Source organism: Anarhichas minor, unplaced genomic scaffold (genome assembly GCF_050575085.1).
Source record: "Anarhichas minor isolate MPS153535 unplaced genomic scaffold, ASM5057508v1 ptg000010l, whole genome shotgun sequence".
NCBI lineage: Eukaryota > Metazoa > Chordata > Actinopteri > Perciformes > Anarhichadidae > Anarhichas > Anarhichas minor.
The window spans coordinates 18,549,697-18,577,535 of record NW_027466456.1 but is presented as its reverse complement, the minus strand read 5'-3'; the positions used below and the strand labels follow the sequence as shown (position 1 = coordinate 18,577,535).

At 43.7% G+C, this 27,839-nt stretch overlaps 1 protein-coding gene across 1 annotated transcript in view; it reads right to left on the bottom strand.

The window, feature by feature from the left end:
- gmds (GDP-mannose 4,6-dehydratase) overlaps positions 1-27,839 on the bottom strand; it is a 140,410-nt gene that overhangs the window by 10,989 nt on the left and 101,582 nt on the right. Inside the window, exons 8-9 of the mRNA XM_076088486.1 lie at positions 20,545-20,663; positions 19,716-19,812 (exon numbers count right to left, since the gene is read on the bottom strand). Coding sequence (XP_075944601.1) covers positions 19,716-19,812; positions 20,545-20,663 — 216 coding nt within the window. The remainder of the gene's footprint in view (positions 1-19,715; positions 19,813-20,544; positions 20,664-27,839) is intronic.

The following is a 27,839-nucleotide window of genomic DNA, read 5'->3' as shown; positions in this document are numbered from 1 at the left end:
TCTGCATGTGGGAGTAATGGACATAATGCTATTCTGTGACAACTTCGCTTCAGATGGCACTTTTCAAAGACACAGCGAATATATTTTATGAAGAGTAATAATTTTGTGAGCCTCCTGTCTTTGTGACGCGGAGCTTACTGAGACCATTCTCAGACAGGTCCGCTGGCCTAGCTGAGAATCACTGGTTTAGATCACTGGAGTACACTGGACCTGTTTGACATCCTGTTTGATTGTTTGACTGAGGTTGCAGTGGACACTTGTCAAGCCGTGGCTGATAGGTACAATGTTATTACGCTCTAAAGGATTGCTGAGCTACACAAACCACAATAAACTACAAAAATATGTGTTTTCTCTAAAATGTTGTAACTCTGGATCTACAGCTTCACAAACCGGGCTCTGTATTCATTTGTATGAACTCAGGATAAAGCTGCACAATGAATCAAAATTTTATCGGAATAATTCCTACTGCCATTTTCAATCGCAGGAAGCATTTGTTAAAGGTGAAATGTGTGTTGAAATACCATTTTAAATGAAATATTGTGATGCTGCAGAAATGTCTTGGCCTACACATCATATTCTACAGACTTCAGAAATCTTTGTTTGGTACTGATCCGTAAAAATGAGCATTCCCTCTAATATCGCAAATCATATCGCAAGAATTTTTTTCAAAATCCAGGAGAAAAATGTGGACAAATATTGTGATGTAGATGTGCGGGAGAGATATATAGAGGGGAGTTATGGTTGAAACAAGCAGTGTAGCGCGCACACACACACACACACACACACACACACACACACACACACACACACACACACACACACACACACACACACACACACACACACACACACACACACACACACAGTGGATGTGATATATGTGGTCTGATTCAGGCCTTGGCTGAGCTCTCGGCGGTGTCGGGGTTAAGCGAGGTGGTTCCACTCAAAATCTGCTGTCTGCAACTCTCAGCTCCCAACACACTATTTATTAGTCTCTCGCTCTTTTAACCTCAGCTGCTCTCTGAACATGCTAACATAACGAGCAGCCATCACTCATCCTCTGCATGGAGTCTGCATCGCTCAGCGTTGAGAGGAACGCTTTGTTCTGGATATTCACATGCTCCGTGAACACAGTGTGGATCAAGCAGTGATGTGAAAGACTTGATCAAAGCCATTCAAATATTCAATATTTTTCATAAATTAAAACTATAGTAGGTTTGGGTTCTGATAACTGTCTCCATTTTCATTTCTCCTATTTTTGTTGATGATATTTAAGGTCAGGGGTTGCAGGACAAATCTAAGGGACCGTGAGACAATTAACAGGAAAGAATGGAAGAAAAAAACACAATTTGTCTTCTAACTTTTCTTGCGTTTTGTTTCCCATTAACATTAAACAATCTAAATTTGGCTTTACAGAAAATGTCTTCAAAGGCTAAAGCATTATAACTGTTTTGGAACAGTTCTGAGTCGGCACGTATACCTCAAATACGGGTGATAATCGAATTTACAAAATCCAAACAAACAGGTTATCTTCTGAAAACGGCCGCATCGTTTACTGCAAAAGCATCCTTCGTAAAAATTCAAACGTCAAGAATCCTAGAAAATAATCAAACACAAGCTGCTTCATATTGAAAACAGGGTGAAAATTAAAAAATGCTTTTAAACTCTAACATTTTAAATGTTGTGAATAGTTCAACCCCATGAAGAGAAAGCACATTTCTCACTTTCCTCTAATCTACACACTTCTCCCAAACAATTATCCTGGGGACATTTTCTTCCCTGGAAAGTGGGTCTCTCTTCTTTTTCTGCAGTGACATTGCTAAACAGTCGTGACTTTAGCATCTCATCAGTGAATAGAAATAAGGTAGAAGCAGCAGGTACAAAGAGGGCAAACAGGAGAAAGAAGGAGGCTTGAATGGGCATGCCCATCGGTCCTGGGTCGATGGATTTCAATCCCTGCGCCCTTCCCTTCTTCCCTCTGCCTGTTGGGGGGTTGGATGACATATGGGGAGGAGGAGGGAACAGTCCTCTATAGGCTACTTCTCCTCCAGAACGGCGTTTCCTCTCCGAGCAGCATTCCTCATTTTATCAGCCCCAATAATCTGCCGTTCTCCTCGTGCCCAAACAGGGAGAGCTGGGACCTGAGCGAGCGCGAGTGTGCCGCTCTCTCTCTCTCTCTCCCTCACGCCGACTCCCTCTTTCTATGTCTGTTGGCTGGCGATAGAGTGATAAAGCCGGGAGAAAAACAGTGAGCTGTCTGTAGGGGAAGCGGAATGTAACCGAACACACTTGTGCTTTACTTGAGTATTTCCATTTTATGCCGTGTTAGACTTCATCTCACAGGGAAATATTGTACTTTAGACTCCACGGCAATTGTAATTACCAGTTACTTTGCGGATGAAGATTTATTTTCACACAAAATGTGTGAAGATCTACAAATATATTAAGAACTGTACTTTATTAAACCAACAACAGCACATAATATAAAATAGGTCAGGCGGAAAAGGAAGACAAGCCGTCACATGATCAGGCAAATTGTAGACGAACAGATCAGCCAAACTTTAGATGAGAGAACAAAGTTAGTTAAATGGTAAGTTGTGGTTAGGTTTAAATTACAGACTGATTTAACAGTTGAACCACTATGTTGCCACTGTGCCACATTCACAGTTGTATTGTGCTATGAGGTGTTATTAGTGACATTGTGGGAGCACTCTGGTTTAGATCATCTAACTACACTTGTTTACGACCGGTCTAATTGTCTGCTTGTGTTTATTGCCCAATTCAATCCACTTCAGTGAAGTCGGTGCAACTCAAGATTTTCTTCTTTTCACATTTTTAATGCAGGACGTTTTACTTGGAATGGAGCGTTTTTTTACATTGTGATGCCGCTAGTTTTGCTGAAGTAAAAATATATAAATGTTTCCTCCACCACAGCTGCAGCAGTGGAGGGAGGTGTGTGTGTGTGTGTGTGGGGGGGGGGGGGAGGGGGGCACAGTACGACGAACGAGCGAGCTCCGAGAATGATTGAGTGAGAAACAGAAATAAATTGAGCAAGAGCCAGAGAGTGGGAGAGAGAGAGAGGGAGGAAAGAGGGGAGAGAGGGAAAGGAAAAGTAATGCGACGGAGCAGCCTTAGGGTTACAGGAATGTGGGGGCTCCTGAGTTCAGGAGGGTGTGTGTGTGTGTGTGTGTGTGTGTGTGTGTGTCATATTAGTGTGTGAATACTGGGGCGACTGAAGGGAGCGGCCCCAGAATTAATTACCCAATCAAGATAAGAAACCAGGGAAAGACATTAGAGAGGTCACACTACAATTAACCTCTTAGTCTAAACCCCTCTCTCTCTCTCTCACACACGCACACACACACGCACACACACACACACACACACACACAGAATGAAAAAGTCATAGACCTGGAGGTTCATTGCCGAAAACGCAGTGAAGTAAAGTCACAGGTCACAGTTCGATATCACCTTCCAGCAGTGACTTTCGCTGACCACTCAGCCCGATGTGCTTTTATTTTGAAGCATTTCCTGTATTCTGTTATTTTTGGGGAGGTGCAGTGAATCTACCTGTCCGGTTCCAGAAACCCTGGCAGAGCCGGCTTGTTTACAGTGGGATATTGAGTGAGTCGGGGGCTCGAGTGGAGTGGAGTCGGATGTGGTTCACACATTCCACCAGAGACTCAGATTACACTGCAGGAAACACCGGCCCTGCAAGACACACACTGCCTGACTCTGTGATTTATAAACACACCGCTCTATGGGACACACACACACAGACACACACTCGCAGAGACACATTAAAAGAAATCTCAGCGACTCGGCTCTGAGCCGGTGCTACAACCTCCATCCCTCGCTCACTTTCCTCCTTTCCTTCCTGCCTTTCCTGTGATTCTCAAACTCTCGGCTCTTAGCTCCGCGTACGTTTTCGTTTGTATCATCGTTTCATATTCTACTCACGTTTATCAAATTCTTTGATTATGATTTCGAAAAACACGATAGGTGCCACATTTCAGTATCAATATCATGACGGAACTGGTGCTTCAGTTAAAAAAAAGCACGTCATGAAAATCAATAATGATTTCAGGAATTCAATGTAGAGCTGTATTTTTTCTGAACTTTGCAAATGGCAGAATGCTGGATTTAGTGGTATTGTTTTGCAATATGAGATTGTTTCACTGCACAACAATGTGATGTTTGCAGCTCTTCTTAAGAGTGCAGGGTTGGGTGAAATGATGATATACTGCGAGACAACATAACTTTGTCAGTGCGTTTCTCTTTGCTTTCTATGTCGTCAATGACGAGGACTCTCCCTGGCAGTATTGCAACTTGCATGAATGTTGGAACAACCTTGATTTTTTTCAACTATTTACTTTCTCTGAATTTAAAAAGATTCTGCATCGTAATTCGCCGGGTTCGCTGAAAATATAATTTTGTATTTGCCGAGAGAAGATATTATCCATGCTGCCCGAACAAGGGGAGCATGTTATAACATTGTTATTGGGGTAGGAAGCGGCAGGCTTCATGGGAAGTGTAGTCCAAACACTGATATTCAAAAATGCTGCCTACCGAAGCAGATGTAACCCTTTAGGAATTAAACTACATTAGGAAGAATGATTTACTTTCATTCTCCGTCTCATAATCCTCACGTTACAGCCCAACATTCAAAACAGAACACAGCATCATTTATAAGAATGCCAGAGCGATGTAGGCGAGCACTGGTCCCGGCTCAGCTAAGGGGTTGAGGTCTGAATCCCTGCCCAGACCCTCAATTTCTCTCCCGTCTGACAGTCCAACGGCCATGTTCCCCGAAGTCGCTCAGTGGAGAACTCTGGGTAATCAAGCCCAGCTGGGACTAGGGGGCAAAGACACAGGCTGACGTCGCTCACCCCTTTTCTCCCTCACCCTGTCAACAAGGCTCTCTCCCTCTCTTCTCTCTCCACCTCGTCTGGCAGGTTTCTCTCGTCAGGCCCAGCGCCGAGTCGGGCTGGCTGATAGCGCAGGAATCCTGGCCCACAATCCTCGGTGCTCCCTCGCTATCCCTGCGTCAGCGTATTACTGAAAAAAGGTGCCGGAGATGCACCTATCCATCACACCCGCTGACGCCGCGGTACAAATAACTGCATAGTATGCAAATGCAGACGTCACAGAAACAACTCTCAGACCGCCGGATAGCCGACTACAGCCTGAAGCAGAACCGGAGACGCCGCCTTTCGCTTGGCGAGACCAGGCGTTCCGGCCTTAATAACAACGCACACCACTGTGTGTCACCATCTTTATCAATGCTCCTTTATATTCGTACACCTTCATATCTAATGTGGCTCCACACTGCTGCCGTGTCTCTCCTGTTTCTCTCTGGCAGCAGTACCGGGTCAGTCTGTGTGTTGGACTGCTGAGGGCCCCAGGGTGGTTCCGCTCTGACGGTAGGAGGAAACTCCTTCAGGAAATACCAAACTGCCACATACACACACACACAGACACACACACACACACACACACACACACACACACACACACACACACACACACACACACACACACACACACACACACACACACACACACACAATCTCTCTTTCTCCTACAAGCAGACTAAAGCTCCTGCACAAACTGCTCGGGTTAAGAAGCCCAGCACTCTTCTTTCAGTTAGTTTCAGCGCACAGGTCAGACGGAGTCGAACACTCTCAGGTAGTTTGCATTCTCAACCCTGTGGTGTGACACAACCCAGGGTTGAGTTGCAGCCAGGCTTTTTATTTGCATTAATTATAGCTCAATTAAACAATAAATCACGGTGGAGCCAGGTTTCTGCCCCTGAGAGGCCAACCTCTCCCCTCAGACTAGTAACAGTTGATAAGAGTTATGTGCTTCCTGAAGAGTTAAAAAATGAGGTTAATTAGCATGCAAGATAGACACTTCTGTACAAGACTTTACAAAAATGAACAAACGCTGCTGGCCTGCAGTGTGGTTGTACTTGTCAAGCAGTTTTGTCTATTGAACATCTTTTTTTTGTTAAAATAAGTTTATGAACTCCCTTTAATTCCAGTTGATTTTGAGTTGAATCGATAAACAATAACGTGACACTAGTGGAGATATTCAGCTTCTTTTTACAAGCTTTTAGTCTTCATTTTAAGACTGCAACAGGTAAGTAAAGCTCTCTCTCCTCAACGTCAGATTTGCAGAGGGGAAGACGGAAAGAGACAAAAAATAAACGACGTCCTCCTCCCCTGGCCTATTCACATCCGTATAGGTTAGTGATGACGCAACATCCCCTGTGTCGTTTTGCATGCTGTTGATATGAGTGGCGCTCGGCTCTCTCTCTTTAGAATCAGTGTTCTCTGTAGATAAGATCCCTCACATTTTCACATTTTCTTGAAATCTAAATGGGTTAAAACTATTTTGAAGTCTCTCACTCATCTGAATGTGACTGCTGGTGAGGTTGCCGCGCTAGAATTAGGGAAAAAGACAATTATAGAATTATTTTGTAACAAGTTAAGTCTTATTTCAGGTCAGAATGTTTTCAGGTTTCCTGCCATGTGCTCCCGGTGCAAAAAAGCTCAGCTGCCACATTCACTTCCCAAACCTCTGGTGAAGCTCCTCGTCGTCAGGTGTAAAGCAGCAAAAGTAATTCCTGTATTATTAAATGCTAAACTTCTACAGTCTTGTACTAGTGTTAAGGTCAGATAGTTTGTGGTGGCCTTATTGGCTTGGCTTTTCAAATTTTCCCAGATTACACAATATTTGGCGTGTAAAAGGTTTTCTTTTGCAGTCCAGCACCGTCTAACATGAAATATGTTGTGATTCTGACTGCAGTGTTAAATGTTTTTTTACACTCATTTCAAGGTACTGTTTGTCTGAAATGCACCTCTATGTCTGTGTGTGTGTGTGCGCACATTTGTGTGTTTCCAAGCTGCAGCTCTGTGGTTGACCACAGGAAGTTCTAATCAGCAGCACGGCGTAGCTGCTATACCTTCCCTTTCCCCTGGTGACCTCCTCCACACCCCTCTCCCTCCACAATAGAGATACCAGGATCACATTACAGACTCTGAGGGTTAAGGGTCAATCCCATTTTTCAGCCCTCTCTGTCCCTTTTTCCCCTTACAGATCCTTTCCCAGGGGTTAAAGCCTCCCGTCACCTAAATTCACATCAGTTCACGCGTGGCGAGGGAGTGGTATCCGTCGGAAACCCTCCGTCTCCTCTCCCACACTCTTCCCCCCCCTCCTCACCCACCCACCCACCCACACAGCCTTTTTAGTGTTTCCTTGACAGACAGTTCTCTGATCTCTGGGACCACTCACACAAAGACATGGACATGGTTTAAAAACATGTTTAAAACACTGCTGGCCTCTTTGTGTCATTGTGTTGGTGTGTCTCTGTTACACCCCAGTTAAAGTCTGTGCTTTACTGCTGCAGAGGATCGGGTTACTGGGAGGTAACGCTGAGTCTGTGATGACCTCCTGCAAAGGAAACCAACCACTTTACAATAATAATGCAATGCAGCAGGATATATATTTTGGGCACCCAGGGTTCCACAAGTTAAAGTCCTGCTCGTATTCTGCACAATTAGCCCTTTTCCCACCGCATGAACTTAATCTGTTCCCGGAGGCTTCTCAAGAGCTCAACTTTTAAGATCCTTGAGAGCCGTTGGTGCGAGGTTGTTACTTGCATTTCAAAAAAAATTTGAAATATATTCTATTAAAAACGCAACACTACTTACCACTTTCTCATTTTTTGGTTTGCTCCGCTGCACACTTTGTAACGCTGTGTTTTTTTATAATCCTGCTCCATCTTTTGAATTTAGTCTCTGCACTGTGTAGCTGCATGTTGTATTCCCATTTCTGGGTGTTTGTTCTAGTCTTTTAAAGTAAACCTGCGTTTAGTATAACGTTCTCACCGATTTATGCTGGACTGTGTTAGAATATATATATTTATTTTGTGCACAAACTTAACATAACGTTCATTTTATTTTGGGATTCTAGGTGACTTTTGGTGACTATGGCTCTGTGTTTTGTTTGCAGCAACAAAGTGCTCCGATACAAACCTCTGATTGGCTTCCTCTGCATAGCAATCGTGTCTGAGGATCGTGGATATTTAAGTACTTTGAGTAACTCAGAAAAAAAACATGATTTCTCAGAGACCAAGCTGAAATAATTAAAAATGGTCAAATTTAAACATAACAACCTACAGCGATGAGTAGCGTCCCGTGTCTCTAAGTTAAGGATATAAACGATGAAGTGGGAATTAACAATGGCGAAAAATACTCCTTCCACTTAGCAACCCTATACATGTGGCCGATTCGGAGTCACGGTTTCATAATCCCTGTTAACTACAGTTTGACTCTCAATCAGACAAGGGAGCAACAGCTTAACGTCACTGAATCTGACAGGTGATCATTTTCTCACACACTTCCGCAAAATGTCGTTTTAATAAGCGTCATTAAATTGCACTGAATAGAGAGAGAGAGCATGGCTCCATGAGGAGCGTGGGATAGTTACGGTGTAAACGATGGAAGAGGAAGTGGCGCTCATCAGATACGCAGGCCTATGGAAATGTGAGTACAGACATGACGCTGCCAAACGGTAGAGGGAAGCTGTCGTTACCATCGCAACGCCTCAAATCCTGCACTACTTCAAACAACTTCATGGCTCAGTGGCTAAACAGATTAAAAACAAAACAGTCCGGGACCTACAATGGTTTTGATCAGTATCAGCTCCATAAAGCCCATTTGATTTCCATTGTTCTTATATAACATACAGTAATATCCCCTTTATACCTTTCATTTAACTTGTTTTGGGTGATCGGATAGTGCATGACCACACAGGTGTAAACGCAGACAAAAACGCACTGAGGATGGATTGTGATCCGATTGTTTATGGTACACCATAATTCTGTACAAGTACAAAGGAAAACAGCCATGCAAACGTCTGCAAACAACAGCAGTGCATGTTCACTGATGTACAGACTCTACTTCACAGTCATTCTTGTGAGGAAGAGAGGGTCTCCAAATTCTGTCCAAACCTTCCGGTCACAACAGATCCAGATTAACGTTCCTCTCCGTCTCTAGTGTTAAAATCAAGCTGTCAAAGTAATAATTGGATTGAAAAATATAAATATCACATTGAGACTCAATACGATCAACATATTTTCAATATTAAAGGGACAAAGGACAAATAACTTGATTGCGATTCCTAGCATGAAAACCTGTTCGTCTGGACTTGGTAGATCTATTCAACTATATATTTCAGTGGACTTTACTTTGAAAAGTTTTTGAGTTGCGATTCATTAAAAATCATATTCAAATGTTTATGGTAACTGGTTGAAACGCTGTAATGGACACTGGGAAAATTGAACCTGCGCGTAAAAATCTGCGACCATTTTCTACAACCTTGTCTTTTATGGCTATCCGTGCAGCAGCAGCAGCAGAGCGCCTGGCTGTGAGCGCTGTTTCCAGACGGCAGAATTCCAGGTGAGTGGAAAGGGAATGGCTTGACTGGGAACCGTCTTGGAAAAGGACACCCAATTCCTCCCTAATCTACGGAAACCTTTTAAAATAATGCTAATATTTCATGCTCCCTTTGTGTGAAAGTACCGTGGACCTCTGCCAAACATCCAGACTCTGCACTGATAGCCGTTTCGTGTGTCAAGTGTCATAAATTCAGCCGGCGGGGCTCCACTAAGCTTGTTCAACGGATAAATCTTACTGCTCATAAAAGTAATTTGCTCCTTCATGTCTGTCTGGTGTTCAAACATTCGCCTCAATCCATCAACGCTGCTAACTGTCAGAACACTAAGGCCTCTCCTTACCTCACATTTCCCCTTATCACTGGCTTCTACGAAGAGGAATCTGAGGAATCCTGGAGCTCAGTCTGTTCGCCAACAACCAATACGACACGGCGAAACACGCACACACACGAACACATTAATTCCTGACACATAAATCGCACAAATTGATCACAGATGCTGGCGCTAACTACTGCGGGCTGAGAAGCAAGAGCGGAATAAAACAACATAATGGACAATGACGTGTGAATCTGAGCTTGGGGACGATGTTTCGCGTGCTAATAAAGTCATACACTGGCCCGTAAGGCCGACCGCCACCTCTTCTTGTTTTAAGAACTACAGCACTGTATAGGAACTCCACCCAGTGAAATGGGCTGACTTTGCTGCCTCAGCGCTTCCATCCAAACGGCTGCGGTTCAGTCAGAGGTCTCGCTGCCTCGGCCCCGAGATGAAGCACCTCGGAGAGCCAGCAGTCCTAACTGGCCCCTGGCTTCCACCGCCGGCCTCTGACTGACACCGCTGCACTGCCAGAGACATAAAGCAGGATAATAATAGCTGCTCATTCCTCCCTATCCCATACCGACCGACCAGACAGGCCCACACTGTCCAAATCCATATATGTAACTGCATGATAAAGATGAATACCTCAGTCTACAGCCGTACCGAAATCAGATCCATCTCGTCAGGTTCAACATATTCAGCAAGTCACGAGATCGTGGTCGGTCATGGACTCCGTCTGATGCTTTTTGTGTCAACCTTGTAATAAAAGTGAAATAGTCCCTTAAGAGGAAAATTAAATGTTATTCATTACCAGTGTCCTTTTTGTCCATCTGTTCTTCTGGTTATGATGATATAGTGTAGTTATCGCTTTAGCAGCGAGTGCATAGGACATCACTAAACTTCAATAGAAGGGGTACAAGTAGTCAACAAGTTAAAATAAATTACCCAGAAATCATCAGCAAGAAGTAACTCCAATGGACTGATGTATCCCTGCAGGGATGTTTCAGGCCGATGCTTCTTTTCAGCTTACAAACTAGTGACACTGGGAGGGCATTCCCCCAAAATGTCACTGCATTAATGATTTTTTTTGGGGGGGGGGTTCAGAACTATTTACAGTGAAGCTGAGATTGTTGATTCATCACAATTGCCCAGACTATATACTGTAACAGAACTGTAACATTGTAAAATGGTGTGCGTTCACCACCAACGCATCTACAGGAGTACAAATTACTTAGTAGTCGGTAATTCTGAGAGAAGAAGAGTGAGAGGAAACAAGAGTGAAAAAGGTGCAGCATTGCACTCCTTTCTACATATTTTCCATCACTCTTCTCCCCGTTGTTATTACAGTGAGGTTGGCAGGTGTGGGAGTTTGAGACCAGACATTGAAGTTCTTTGTCTGTGTTGTTCTGTAGACATTGACTTTCAGGGGGAAGTCTGCATGTTCTTCACTGTAGATACTTGCAGTGCCGCCATGCTGCTGTACCTCTATAATCCACCTGGTGGTTAAAACACTAGATTAACCCAAAGGAATAATGGCCACAAGAATGAAAATAAGACCCACGTTGTAAAATCTGCCTGAAAGAAGTGGAATATGAAACAGCTGATGAGCTGAAGAGCATCTTGTGATTTGAAAAACTTCTCAACTGGATGTATGAAGAGCAGTCCAACCTAATACTGGGAAACTCTAAAAAAGCCACAATATTTCAGGCTTCATTAAATAGCAGATATTACGCAACAAAGCAGGCCAACTGTTCAAATCTTCTCTGGGGCACAGGCACAGAAGTGTATGAGTTACTGCCTGCAAGGAGCCATTATGTCAGCAGCACACACATGTGTGTGTGTGTGTGTGCGTGTGAGGGGGGGGGCCATACCTGTTTTTCTCATTGTTAGGATAAAGAATTTGCTCCGCAGCGGGATCTGACACTGTGGTTGCTGCAATCTTCCTGTGTCTGCACGAGTCGTCCACCAGTGGTGGTACTATGTACTGGAAAGTTGAGACTGTTAAAGCAGTAAATGGTGTGGATTTAATTCGGGTTATACAATATCTGCTGAAAAACTAAGTCGCTGGACAGACAACAGAGCTCGCCTCGTCCTCCTCCAATCAAAGAAACTGTAAAACTCATTCTGTGTGTGGAGACGGCACTACAGTGGATTTATGAGGTCTGGTCCGCCAGCATGGAGTCAAATGAAACCCAACACCAGCTCTGTTTCTTCAATGAGGCCTAAGAACCGAGCACCTAATGTCTGCTGCTACAAAAGACACCATTCGGACTATAAAGGTGTCACTCTGCTTCAACAAAGTGCTTGTCGCATGGTCTGTAACCCCCTCCTCCAACCCCCTTTTTTGGCATAGGACTGCGAAGAGATTGTCCAAAAGCGTGAGGTGTTATCCCCATATGAATGACTAAAGCCACCCTCTAGTCGGCTTTTCACCTCACCTTTGACTGTCGCCATTTGGAACTTCCAATGTAGACGGGCGACACCTAATACCAACTACTGCACTTCATCTTGAGCATACCTTCACCTTAAGGTCCCTGCTCGCGTCTACTGTTGGTGAAATATTTGGTCTACCTTGCTTTGTCTTTCCTTTGGTCTAGTTTACTGAAGTGTTCCGTCTTCCCATGTGCTTTGTCATGTTGTTTTTTTAAGGAACTCTTTGTAACTTTGGTTTTTGAATAGTGCTCTACGACTTAAGATTAATATTCCTTCCATCCCATCACTTCCGTGTCAACCTGTGCCTGCTCCACCTCAGCTTGTAGCTCAGCTTTGCTGTTCCAACGCCATTGAGCAACAGATTGCATAATCATACAGCTGCAATGCAACATAAGAGTTTTTATTATTTTAGTTTTTTAAAAGAGGTAAGACACAATTATAGTCTGCCAGGTTGGTATCCGTTTCTTTTAGTTCTTTTCATGAAACTAAGGTTTTGTTTTTCTGGAATTTAATTGCATCTATAGTGTATATTCAGGGGTAATGGGGGATGAGGGTTGCACAATAGGGCCCATTTGTTCAGCCTGGTACCACCTAGCAGACCTGCTCAATATATTATGTAGCTTTAAACTCTTGAACTCAGATTTTCCTCCTTGAATTTCTTTCTTCAGCAGCCTCGACGCTAGAAAATACAGCTCTTTTCCACATTGTATGACATCATCACATATATTCAGCATCATATATATTGTGTCTCTGCTAGTTGCAACACTTCATTGAAACTATATGACGCTTGCACTAAATGAGTTATTGAAACCACCATGTTCTCACGGCTGCACGATAACATCATTTGGAAATGTTCAAGGCGTCATGTGATTTTGTACACACTTGTCATGTTATACACATTTCCCACAGTTTCCCACACGTTTTATATCTCTCGAGTCCCTGAGACCTCGACTAAAAGTTGAAACGTTTTTTTGGGGGGTTTGAACAATGCCTGGCTGTACAACATGCGTGTGTAACAATGGTCCAGGTTGAAAAGAGTTTTGCTCAGGCGCACCTTCACATATTGCGTTTTTCTTAGTCCTCTGAATACCTGGACAAAGAAAGTGCAGCTACATCTCAAAACACAAGTACTGAATATCAGGTCAGGGCGCTCACTGACTCACATTTCTTTGTTATAAATAGCAGCAGGTGATCAACTGAGACAATGAGTCTACTGATGCGGCTTGCTATTTAAAGTGTGCACACCTCTGCTTTGGGTGTGTGTTATACAGTTATATGGGCTGAACAGTACATAATGTATGTATGTAGCTTTCATGTTTGTTTATTCCTTTTATATTTGATATAAATATTTAATTTGACTATTAATGCACACAATTTGGAACTGTGCTTGTATGACACTGAGCCGTGCAACTTCAACGTGAACCAGACTAGCTAGTTGCTTAGTAATGTCTGTGCACATGCTCCGTGATGGCTCTAATTTAGGCCGCTTGCAAAACAAGGTTTTGGTTCCTGTGTCCAGCTTTGCTCAGCTCATGCATCGTCGGTGGGAGCAATCAAAGCGCGCTCCGCGAAACTCATGACATCACTAACTGAAGTAGCGAAGGCAGGTCGCAACACTTCAACACAAAGCCACAAGGAAAGCATCCAGCATCACACAGCGAGGATACCTGTGGTATCCAAGGGTGGACTTGTCCTTTAAGCTTAAATAAAGCTCGTCAATGCAAAACATAATTAAGTAACCAGATCAGTCCGGTTTGTCTTTGTTACGTTGATGACCTCAACTGATTTGTTTGAAAAGGTTTCAACAACACCCGTTGCCTTTATTCTCCTGGATCACTGGAACTATTGTCTGAGCTCCTCATCCGATGACGACAGGACTGATGACGTGTAAGAATACGCAGCAGAGTATTTTGGGTGAATCGGTTGCGCACATCTCACTACTGGAGTGACAGCCATCCACAGCGAGGAGGAAGTTTAGAGTTGACACACTCACAGACAGACAGTTGACAGATGCCGAGGTGTGGTTTGTCAACAGGGCTATTGTTCAGGGTTGATGTGGGAGCTTTCAATTCTTACCTGTAGTCTAAATAAAAAATAAAATAAAAATAAAAAACAGGCCTGGCAACTTCTCTGCAAAGGTCTCACAACCCACAATTAGCATTTCATGCCATGCCATGCTGTAAGAACTCTTTTATTTATGCATTTCAGGGAACTAAAAACAAAAACTCAACCTGAAACGACAAACTGTGTATTGCGGTGCGTCCGCTCATGTGTATGCAGCACACACACTCACACAGGCCGGTGGTATGCAGCACACCCGCTTTACACACTCGTTTGTGCCGCACAAGAATAAACTTGCACGTTTAAAACAAAAGGATGATCGACAGTGTATGACTGCACTGCTGTGAATGCTGCTACGTGACTGTAACAAAGACGAATCTACAGCTCGCTGTTTGTGATACATGGGAACATCTGACAGCGATTCCTCCGAGTCAATCAATTGCCTCCAACTCATGCTTACTGGGAAGATAGTGATGTCAGCGTGATGATCTTGCGCTGAAGTAGTTGATTAATTGACTGGCGCTTATCTTAAGAAAAACAATATTGACAATCGATTAATCTTTGGAGTAATTTGTCAAACTTCTTATTTGAAGATGTCACTTTGGGCCCTGGGAAATAATGATGTGCATTTCCTTCTACTTTCAAACCTTTTATTTTTACTCTAAATTGCCCTGATTAAGTAAAAAAGATGATGATGAGACAAAAATAAAGATGTAAATGTAACTTTCTTAAAAGAAATGATCGAAACAAGAAGAATGTTATTAGTTTCAGTTGATTTCGTTGCTTTATGATTTTGAGCGAAGTCGTGACTATCTGATGAAAGAAACAACGTTTTGGATTCTGGTCTCCACAGAGTGCGTAGGTGGTAGGTGATAAAGGGGGCACCTGTCTGTCTGCTTTTTCTGACAGGAGGATAATCTCGCCTGGAAGGGCATTCCTGTGTTGCCGACCAGCGCTTGCTGCATCACTGTGACTGAGACGCAGACATTAAGTGCAAGAGGGCGATGAGGTGGGCTGAGAAAATGACAGTGGAGGAGTTCTGTGCAACCCTGATCAGACAGAGAGCGATAAAGACAGAGTGAGAGCCAACTTCCCATTCATCACCACTTCTGCTCCTCCTCCTCTGCATGAGAGGTCGGACACAAACCGCAGCGCTGTCACTCAACTCGCGGCAGCTAATCCCCTGCAGCGACACGTGAACTTGGAAGTATGGCAGCAGGGCTGCATTAGCACAGAGACGCAAGTGTGTGTGTGCACGTAGACACATGCAAATACATGCACATACTGACTGGTGCACAAACATAATCGCCGCAGTCCAAAACTAAGTCTATATGAACAATCAGTGCTTCCAAAGCTAACTGGGACAAATTGGGATCTGCAACAAATAATTCAGGTTAAAGTTTAAACAAAAGAAAAGAGAGAAACTTCTGATTCGTGGAGATGATCTGAAATTTCACAAGCTCATAAGTAGTAAACTACAGTGTGGAGATAATGTTGGAATATTCCTTTTACACTTAAGGAGCTCCCCAATTATTTTATCAGTTTCCAAGTCATCGTGAATTATCTTCTGTGGCTCTGGTGGAGCTTCGACAAGTCCAGACAATAAAATAGCCCAGATGATGTCATAGTGATGTCACCAGGGTTATCCGACTTTTTCTTGGGAGAATGTTTTTGCGCAATACCTGCATTACAAACCAGGGGAATGATGTTTGAAAGGCATGGATGTTTGCCATGCGGGGACGGTCCAACTAAAATGCCAGATGCTATTTGTCTGAAGACGTCAACAGCAGCAGAAACTAAACGAAGCTCATTAAAGTACCTGAAGTAGCAAAAAGAAGTGATGTTTGACTGCAGCTTGAAACTACAGGAGCTAAACCAAAAAGAAATATGATAAACAGTACATGGAGCTGAGTTTACTCGGACTGTCTCAAGTGCTTCACAATGGCCTCAGTGTACGATTTGTAAAGTAGTGCTAGCTAATGGAAGCATGAGTTTCAAGCAGAGAGAGTGGTGACGGAGTTCCAAGGTGAGCCTCAGGGCACCAGAGGTCTCATAATGGGTTGCACCACACATTACTAAAGACCCAATGTCTATAGTATCGATGGTAACAGTTCTAACCGCACCAGGAATGTTGGGAGTTCTAGTTTTCACCCTACTTTTGTCTGAGGAGGGGCTCTAAAAGAACCTGCATTACGAAATGTACTATTCAGCATTTTTGGTGTTTGACCTATAGGGATTAAACATGACAACATGTTGGGCTCTATCGCAACAGTTTTGATCCTTCTTTTTTAAATTGAACTCTCGTAAATCCCCCGACTTCATGTACGGTGCAGTACAAAATGACTGCAGTGATCCTATAACTGCACTTAACTTCTTTCTGGCATATGCCGGCAGAACAACTCACGTACGCACACACCCTCAAGCACAAGATAGCTCCACCTCATCTGTTGTGCTGTACTAATTCACGTACCTATATTCAATTTTAGCATTGCTGTAGTTCCAGCCTTGTAAATCTCTCAACAAGGTCTAAACACAACCGTGTGAACCAGACGAAGGAAACCTCCTGAACTCACTAGAAATATCTTTGGCCACGGCACTACATGTCACCTGGCAACCAAAACTAATCACAACATAGCAAAGGCCGTGACACACCTTCGCAAAGATCAGGCAGAGGCCGCTCACCTGAGTCAAACCTCAGTGCTGGCAGAAACCCACAGGCTGACAAGTGTGACTGACGGCTCTACAAAGCCAATTCAATGGAAACGAACAGCAGCCATGACAGTTGGAGCAGTTAGTCATAAAACCCCCGACAGCTTCAAAACCAACATCTTTTGTTTCCGCGTGTTGACGTTCTATAGAAAATGGCTGTGGTTTATTTTATTCTCTGTTTAATGAGCATGTTTCGCATCCAGGAAACAGCTTCCACAACCACGGCGGTAAAATTCGCGGTCACCTCTGCAGCCTCGAAGGCTTTGTTTCCCAAATAAACACAAGACAAGTGCACCGTTATACACCGGGAAAAACACACACACACACACACACACACACACACTCGCACCACATGTGAAGCACACCTGCATATTTAACCCCCTCTCGCCCCGCCCGGGTTGCTCGCCCCTGTCCCAAGGGGCTAGGGAGATAAATGAGCTCATGTCAAACACACACACACTGACAGGGATAATGATGAATTACATATATATTAACACACAGCCTGAGGACTCACTCTTCTTACGTACAGACACACACATTTTCTTTCACCAACACAGCAAACCAAAACCAAAAAGGTGCGAGTAAGCTGGATACCTCACACACACACACACACACACACGCACACACACACACACACACACACACGCGCACGATGACAGGTATTTCCACTTCAGGAGAGCCACAATGCTGAGCTGTGAGCCCGGTGTCAGTCACTTCCTGTCTGAAGGGGTCAGAGGTTAAACACTCTTCAGTCTATTTAACCCCTTCTACAGAAATGAAGAGACAGTGAGACAGAGCAGAGAAATCGCCTGCTGTAATTGAACCGTTTCACTCTCGTTATCCCTGCAATCTTTACCCCGTTCCCACTGAGCCTCACAGGCAATGCAGTAGAAACTGTTGGTTGTTCCAGCTAATTCACTGAAACCTGGAAAGTGAAGCGCAAACTAACAAAGAATAGATGAAGTGGCTGACGGATAGAAGGAGAGCTTAAAAAAAAAAAAGACTACAAAAAACAGAAATCAAGAAAACTTTTGCTGGTTCCAGGTTCTCAAATGTGAAATCTGCTTTCGACAGTTGCTTTTCACTGTAAATTCAACATCTTTTGGTTGAGGACTGTTTGATGGACAAAAATAATAAGACGTCACCTCGGGCAGTCAGAACCTGTGACGCCTGATGAAGGTCGATGACAGCGATATTATAGCTCTAACAAACTAAGTGCTGCAGTGAACGTGCAGGAATTATTTATCTTCTTTTAAACGACTTCATTCTCTTATGCATCTGTCTACCAGGTGTGCTGTGGACAACACTTAGTTTTACCATGTGGAGGAGCAGAATCTTTCAAATCCTTTCATCGGCTGCTTAAGTCAGTAAGCGGATGTTGCAACTAGTTTCAGCTTTATTGATGGACTGGGTTGCTTGGGTTGCTTGATTAGGTCAGGTAGGCATCAGCACCAAAGAGTGTATTGTCCATTTGTTCTTGTATCACAAAAGCTCTTGTGAAAGACACCAAACGGCTCCTCTGCTGATAAGTCACCATTGGACCAGTGTCTAGAGTAGTTTTCAGTGCGGATTCTTGGTTAAGACCTTGAATGAATGAGCCGACACGCACAAAGAACACAGGCCCAGGTGTGTGACCGGTGCTTCCATCGGCAGTCAGTCAGCAGGGACCTCCTTGCTAATCCTCCGCCATCACTCAACTGCATCTCAGCTCTAATCTCGCCGGGCCAAAGCTCAGCAGAGGGGAGCTGCTGGCTTTAAACCGAGAACCTGACAGCTAATCTTCGGCCACAACACCCCGGGGTAACCCTACACCCTCCCCAGGGGAGCAGCCACAATACCCCAGGGCCACAGCGATGAGAGAAAGACCTCCCAAATATCAGAGACACTTCACGCCTTGGGAGAGACGGAGGGATACAATGATGGCTCATTTTTTTGGGGTTTTGGATGCTCACCGCCATTATAAACTTAAGCACTGGCTGATTAAAAAAAAGAGAGACATTACATTTCTTGAGTGCTTTCAAAGCAGCTTCTCATTCCACAGAATTGCCCTCACCGGCTGAGGGATTCAATTCAACACACGCCATCGCTATTAAAGTAGAAATTGTCAAGGTTGCTTGCCTGAATACGAGCCCCCATTCTTCACCAACTGGCAGGATGCAGCCTACATTACTCTTAAAGAGGCGGACTGGCTCGTTTAAAAGCATACAATAAGCAGTCGGGGGGCTGCCAACTGGACCCGTTACAGCTGATAAGTGTATGGTCCCAGACACAATGACCGGCAATCAGATACATGCAGAGAATACATGCAACATTCATGTTAAGGTCAGGTATATGGAACAATATGTGCTACGCTGTTTCATGAATTCTATAGAACTATATAAATGACAGATTATCAGCAGCAGTGAGTGTGGTTTGTTGATACGGTCTGCAAGTCTGCCTGATAAACGGCACAGCAAGCAAGAGATCAGAAAGAAAGAGAAACAAGTGCTGCAGAGAAAAAGGAAATGTAGGCAATAATAATAATGTGTAACATATGGCTAAAACATGCTAAACCACCAGTATGGTTCTCAAGTTATCAATAATTAAGTGACAAGTTAGCTTTGGCCGAAGTCGTGAGGAATAAGCGCTTTGTTTCCTACAAATGAACAAAGGAAAGTATAAAGTGTGAAGATCATGGTGGTCTGGAAGTGAGTGGGCTCACTGGAGTCAAACATTTCTGAAAAATCGGACTTACCACTTCGGTGGGACGGTAGTATTTAGAGTCCACCTTCACATGGACCACTCCCGTCTCCTGGCAACGGCCAACCTCATTCTCATCCTTTCCCTCCCACCTGGAAAGACACACACATTTTACAACACTGTCCCACATCTGCTGCAGGGTTCAGCTTTCCTTTCCTCCGTCTCCCTGATTATTTCTTGTGCAGTTTGTTTCTTTAACGTCTCGTGCAGACAAAACACGCCACCTGTCCAATTGTTTTTGTTTAAATCAACACAGCAGTCATACACACACACCTTCCCCAACATGCCAGTGTCTTCCAGGAGGTGAATGAGAGGTGAGACAGAGGAGGGGACTGAGATGTGGCACTGAACAGGAGACAGAAGTTTTCTAAAATATAGCCTCTTTCAGACATGGACCCTGTTACATTGATGGCTTCACTGATGACCATCCTGCTGGTTTCTCAGTCCACGAAAATACATTTTCTCAATAATTTGTCTATTGATTTCATTTAATATTGAACTCTGGTGCCGATTTTAAACAGGAGGACAATACCAAAGCATACTTTTCTATGTTAGAGGCATTTTGCTGTATATGTTTTGCTGCCTAGCCTCGTCTCATGTGGGTTATTTTACTCACTTTTGAATAAGAAACGATAATTATTAATCATTCATTTATTAAAGCGCTCTTAAGAAGACAAAAACTCTGGATAGAGTATCTCTGTGAGTTCACGCTGTGAACTTTACGTTAATGTGACGGCATTCAAATCAGACTTGTGCTGGAAGCCAAAACATCGATGTAAATGTCTGAAAAAGTACGGCGTATACGTGTATCTGTGGGCACTCACACAATGGTCTTCCCCATATGTTGGAAGGCCTTCTCCACAAACTCCCTCACGCTGTGCACCTCCCCCGTCGCGATGACGTAATCCTCTGGCTCCTCCTGCTGCAGCATCAGCCACATAGCCTGAAAGAGACGGAGACAGGACAGGGACAGAGAGGTTAAACCACTGAGCGATCATAAAGACAGTTCGGCGCTCCACACTGGACCCTGCCCAGTTCGGTCCTGACAGACAGGAAGTGAACCTGCGACCTCTGAGCGTTGGCATTCGCGCGTACCTCTGTCCTGACGTCACCGCAGGGGACTCATGGGACAAATACCGTGGGAAAGGAGGACAGAGGGCTCCCCCAGGCCCACTGTGTTGCCGGCACACACAAAGCACACACAGCATGCACCTACGCATGCAAACACAACGCTTTAAAACGACACCAAAAGTTAATAAAAAAAGAGAGGACAAACTTCCAGAAATAAAAGTACAGCAGCATCAAGTTCTGACTTGTATTTCTAACTGGCCGGTGCAGGCAGGCAGTATTATCATTAGCCGATATATCCCAGTGAAAGCTGATAGTCTGAATCCCTTAATGGACCCAGCGCTATATTAAACATCCAGCGAGAGTGCCTGTTCTCGGTCCCATAATATTTATGGTGAACCAGAGCCAGCAGGTCAGAGCTGCTGACCTCTGGCACGTCTAGCCTGATTAGAGGAGACTCGGAGGGGACACAGAGACAGACAGACAGACAGACAGGAAAATGCTCATAACTGCACGTTTAAAGTTGTTACATACAGTAAATGAGGGTATGGTTTTGATTTATTGATTCTGCTGGTAGATTGAAGTTCTTAAATATTTTCTGGTAAACTATTTGAGCTACAAGAACAGCGACAAAGAAACCAACGCGTGTTGAAATCAAAAGCTAGTTTATTTTTCAATGGATTTGTGTTTATTAACATATTGTAGCTCCTCAGTGCCTCCCTTTAATATCTCAAACAAGACGAGTCCATAACTCATGATGATCATGAAACTGACAAACAAATCCTGTCGATGGCTCCGTCCTAATGCTTTGGTTGTGACACAGTTACAGCAGTAACTGATATTGGCAACTCCTTGGTGCCCGAAAAATGTCGACATAAAGAACCAACATTTTTGTGCATGGTTTTCAGTTTTTAAATACTATAAAGAGGAACGGTTAAATAAAAAATGGATTTAGTGAGCTGACTTGATGAAGAGATGAATGCAACAGGTGCTTTACAGTTTGGGTGAACATCAAAACTCCCAACACTCAATGAAGGTAAGTGGCACCTTTCACCAGGAGCTCTGCTCCGGCCTATTGTACACGAGTCCAGCCACTCAGCTGCTGTCTGTTCTCCACAGCAGAAAGGTGGAGAAGGTGTGGAGTTGGTTTCCTCTCCGTCTCTACAGAGGTTACTTAAACACTTTGCCTGTCTCGCTCTCAGAGGATCACATCAGCGCAGTTTATGTGCTCTACTTGGTTTTGCATTGAATAGTGTGTGTGTGTGTGTGTGTGTGTTTTCCATGTGTGTGTATGTGTCCCATCCGGCCCCATCAGGATGTTTTATGTGATACAGTTGGACAGCAGAGACTGGCTGTCTCCCTCCGCACATTTAGCAGATTATGGGTTCCCTCTGCAGTAGTACTCATAGGTGTGTCTTTTGCAGAAACACACAGAAAAAAAATACTAAAAACCAAACTTCCCAGGAGCAGTTCATATAAGCTTCAATGTCGCTCACACCACGCACAAAAGAAATGCACGAAACGGATTCTGCAAAGGGTTTATCCACTTGAGAGCATGAATGTATTCATTAAATTGCAATGCAAACTGCCCATTAGATATAGATATTAGAAGTGGTGCAAGAGGAAACGTCAGGCGTCGCCAAAATATTAGTATGAATGCTATGAACGCCATAAATATACACAGCAAATTGAATGCTTGTTTTTGCGTTACCTTTAAGTACTGTATGTACCGATTGTGGTATAGTATAAGCGCATGCCTGCTCTGAGACACGCACACACACACACACACTAGCAGCAAGGAATGCTCCTCCTCGGGGGGGCGAGGCCATCCTATCTCAGGATCGTTCAGGGTCAGCTGACCGCTCAACGCTGATGGCTCCCCTGAGCCTGACCCCTCGCCCTCTGGCCCCTGATGAACACACCAGATTCTCACACTGCTGCATGAGCCAATAATAGCACCTCGGTGTCGGACTGACAGCAGAACAAATTAATCGAAGCATGTTCAATTTTCCACGACCAGAGCTCCATTACAATCTGTGCTCACAATTGTTCCCACATTTTGACATTTCCAATATCATGTACATCCTAGCATGTGCTTCAGAGAAACACAACCGGGACCCACTCATAGAAAAAAGGCTTCCATAGCGCTACGTGAGTTGTGAAACTGCACAGGGAACCTTTTTCCCCATGAATGATAAAACAGAGCAGCATTGTAGGACATGTAGGACGGTACGTCAGCACTAGTCCCAAAACAATAAATGAATTAGCTGGTTAATGCACTGACAGCATTCAGTTACTTCAAAATGCTTCATTTGAGATGAAAACAAATGAAGCAGAGAGCTAATCAGTCACAACTCTGACGATATATATATATATATGTATATATATATATATATATATATAATTGTAAATGGAATATCTTTTAGTTTTGGATGTTTGGCCAGACAAAACAAGATTTCTTTTGTATTTTGATGGTAACTTTCTAGATACAAGAATTTAAAAAATAAAGAATTCATCAATAATAAAAATAATCACTACTTGCAGCCTGACACATTACAATATAATATTTAAGAAATCATAAAGAATACAGATAGATCTAGCCTGAGAATTTAACCAGAGGCCGATTCACATCACGCCATTTTAAAATAACCGGACCTTTTCCTTCTCAGTATGAGCAGGATTAATTATCGGTGGAAACGCGAGACATCGACGCTGTTACACTGTTTTGATCGTCTTGACTGTCGGATTATTTGAACTGGTAATGGAGCAGGCTCTTTCCCTCTTCCCCGCGGGCCACACTGATGAATGTGTGGCCTGCAGTAAACTGGATGGCTGCGATGACGGGAGTTGGGAACGCAGCTCGGCTTCTCTCGCAGCCAGAGAAAATGTTTACGGCTGGAGCTGAGTGATACGGCCCGATTCTTAACCAGGAAATGTGATAAATAATATGATGGGTACTTTTCTGCTCGTTGTAGTGGGAATAAAGCTCAGTGAAATCATGGGAGACTGTGGTGCATTCTTCTTCTAATAACAGCTAAGGGGAGAGTGCTGGCTCCACTGCGGGTATTCCCACATTTAACTCATCTTTTTCTCACTCCTTTTTCAGGCCACTCTTCCTCCATTTTTCACTTTTAGGCCCCTTTCTCCTTCCTTTCCCCCTCAGGTGCCCCTCCCCTCTCTCTCTCTCTCTCTCTCTCTCTCTCTCTCTCTCTCTCTCTCTCTCTCTCTCTCTCTCTCTCTCTCTCTCTCTCTCTCTCTCTCTCTCTCTCTCTCTCTCTCTCTCTCTCTCTCTCTCTCTCTCTCTCTCTCTCTCTCTCTCTCTCTCTCTGCTTCATTAGCTATCTGATAAACAGCTCGGAGGTTCAGCCCTTCACACTGAACCCGCACCTTCCTGTTCACATGGCCACAGGATGACCCCCATCACACACGCCACACTCGACTCCAGCTCAGAGACAGATACTGACCCCTGCAGCCACCCGCGACCCCTTTACCTGAATTATATTTTCTGACACACGAGGTGGAAACCTGGTGACCAAAGTTCAAATGCCGTGTTTTGTTCAGAGACTGCAGAAATAACATGGATGTATATAATATCTGTGACATTGTAAGTTTCCGATGGGAATGCTTTTGAAATACATACTTAGCTTAACCTCTCTTTGCCATCTTTGTCAGTTTGACAACCGGGGAGCAGAACATTTGGAAACTGGAAACTGTTTAGATCTGGTCAGTTGGTAAAATGTCTGGACTTGTTTAGCTTTGTTGAAATGTCTTCTTTACTTTTTTCGTTGGGCAATATGACGTAATATACCGCTAGAAATTGTTTTGAATGATTGTATTTGCAGGATTTTTACACCAACAAGTATCTTCTCTCAGATACTTAATTAGTCAAAAATACATTCCCACCTGCATTTGTTATCCAAAACCTTTGAGAACATGTTTTATATCTATTGTAATTATTGTACAAAAATATACGTACCATGCTAGAAGATTATCCGTACTGGCCATCTAGTAAAGTTTATTTCATCTTTCAGGACTAAATGCTGTGGTAATATATCCATCTTTCACTTCAGTTTTGTTGTTTGTTGATTTGATTATTAATCTACAAAAATACATCTATGGATATGATGATAAAGTGACAACACTCATTTCCAAACATGTTCTCAAAATGTAAAAACCCATAAAACATGTAACACACATTAAATAGAATCTGAACACAAAATTAGTCAAAAACAGCCTAAAGAATAACAATACATGATAAAATGCCATCAAACCCCATCCCTAGCTGTCATCTGCTGAAACCTGCCGTAACATACCCGTCTATAGCTTTTATATCTCCTGAGTCATTTTCAAAATAAAACATGTTAAACGGCAGTCACAAAAAAAGTAGCAACTCTTCACAAATCAGCGACTTTAATCCAGTAGAAGTTTTCATGGCTTCAGTATTCAGCTGTGGTGCCACTTCGTTTTTTTTCTCTACCGGTGTATTATATTTAATCTAATCCTTTCCATATGCCCCTGTCGGATAGAGCACAGATAGAGCACAACCAAAGCTACGAGACTGCGGGAAAATCCCTGGTGCAAACCAAAGGCAGTCTGCTGACTCAGAATACTTGTGTATAGGTCACACAGTGCACTCTCACCACTGTGATACCAATGGCTGCAAAACTACTGTTCCAGGCCCTGAACTCTGTGTTGCTTATGCCCAACATCTGCTAATGTGAATGTAACAGAATGTCATACTTTATCAATGCCTGAAGATGAATTCTTCCCACACGCTGCATCTCCGAATAAAAAAAACACATAAGTATGTTCTTGCTTGAAGACAAGGGGGATGTTTCCTGGTATAGAAAACACATCAGACCACTCTCCAAACCACCGTGACTTATCTGGACCTCCTTCCTCTGCAGCCAACTGACCCCTCCATCCCCCCCCCCCCGCTCTATGTCTCGCCTCCCTCCCAGCGTCCCAGGCTGTTGTAGCACCCCCCCAGTCCTCCGTCTCTGGCTGCTTGACTACAGCTGACATGTGGAATGGCTCAAGGTAAACACTTAATAGAGCTGCTATTATGGTCGCAGAAAGCCATCAGCCCCAATCACAGCCTGCTAATGCCATTAACCCCGGGGTTTCACTCTCACACACACACACACACACACACACACACACACACACACACACACACACACACACACACACACACACACACACACACACACACTTTATGACTCACTCACAAACGCAAACATATGACAAATCCCCTTTTACTTGAAACCATAAAAAACTCACTCATGCCAGGATTCATTCACATTCCTGCATAAATAGAAACAACGTTAAGTAAGTTTAAACTCTATAGAGCATAAATAGATTGGCCATCTTTAATATGTTATCACTTAAAGCCACTTGTGTCCGTCTGATTCATTTCAACAGACATTTGTATTCTCACAGAGCTCAACATGTGCCCTGATGGTTTTGGAGTTTTGGAGAAGCTGCAGGTTCCATGTCTTCCCCACTGCAGACCTCGACCAGAGCCGGCTTTTCCACATCATTAGCAGCTCAAGAGGTACTCAGGACTGTTCCACAACATGCTAGCACAGCTGCCAGACAAGAATAATAAAGCTTGAAAAATAAGAAGAAGAGTGCTCTTATTTTGGCGTGGATCAGAGGGAAGCCTTGAATTGGAGCCGACGCAGCTCCGGGCCTGCCAGCCCCGACTCATACCACCGATACTGAGATTAATGAGCTGCACTCACGAGCTTGCGATACAAGACATTCATGCATCACGACGCAACGTCACCCTCGAGGCTCAAACGCGGCCCCGCTCATGTACGTCACAAGTTGGCGTTATCGGCTGCTCTTTTAGGACCCACATCCATCAAGGCCACTATACTTCCCGGATGCACTGGCAATCATCTGCAGCCATCTTGTACCGAGATTAGGCAAATAGTATTGAAATTACGACTCCAGAATGACATCGGCCCCAGAGCAGATACCACACTGAGGCCAGATAACCTCCTCCCATTGTAGATGTTTATTTAACATCTAATTTATTTACAATTATAGAAGACCTATTCTCTCCATCGGGCCCTCCATCGACACTCAACTTTTCATACCTGAAAACAATTATGTGGTCCAAAGGGGATGTGCTGTACGTAAAAAAATGTTGGTGTTGCATGTTGGGGTGAACAAGGCAAAATATCGTTTACCAAAATTATGACATATGACATATGACACAGACATTACTGGGGTGGCAGAGAAGTGTGTTTAGACTGAAAGCAGAGATATTTGTGTGTTGTTCACGGTCAAGTTTACCAGTGAAGTGCAGCCGCTGTAATAGTTTCAACAGCTCGTTTCCTTCTGTCTACAATCTGAACTCGTCTATGGTGGTTCATTTCACTTTGTTTGGCTAAACTAAAACACAAAATAAAACAATTGTGCAGGGTAACTTATCCGGCGCAATTTGATCTCGGCAAAGACGAATTCAAGCATCGTTGTTTTGAAAAACACGTCACCTAAAATTCTCAATGTGTCACAATTGTGAGCTGCAGTGCAAAAACAGAGCGACGCCATCTTTCAGCATATTTTGGTCTTTCAACATCATCAGTTTTTGGCAATGAGTCGATCACAATTAGCCCAGTTGTTGTTCTCATCATGGTTTCGTCCTTTTACGGGATTTAAGTGTTACGTGCACCTCCACAGGGATATGAAAACACAACTTTATTTTTTCTCCTTTATTCAATAGTGCAGCTGAAGAAAGGAAAGAGGGGGGGTGACGTGCAGCAAAAGGGCCGCGGATAGCATTCAAACCCGGGCAGCTGCTGCACCCAAATACAAATTTTTTTTAAATCCAACCTTTATTTATATGTTAGAATCAGACAACTGTCCGTGTTTTTGCAGGGCATTGTCATTTGTGTTTGCATGTAGAATACGTTCGGACAGAAGAGGCGGGACGACCACTGCCTGTATCACACAGACCGTTTACATCCACGGCCGTTTGACGAGAGCGCAGGGAGAGTGTATGGAGTTACATGCGAGTGACTGACATCGCATTGTGAGT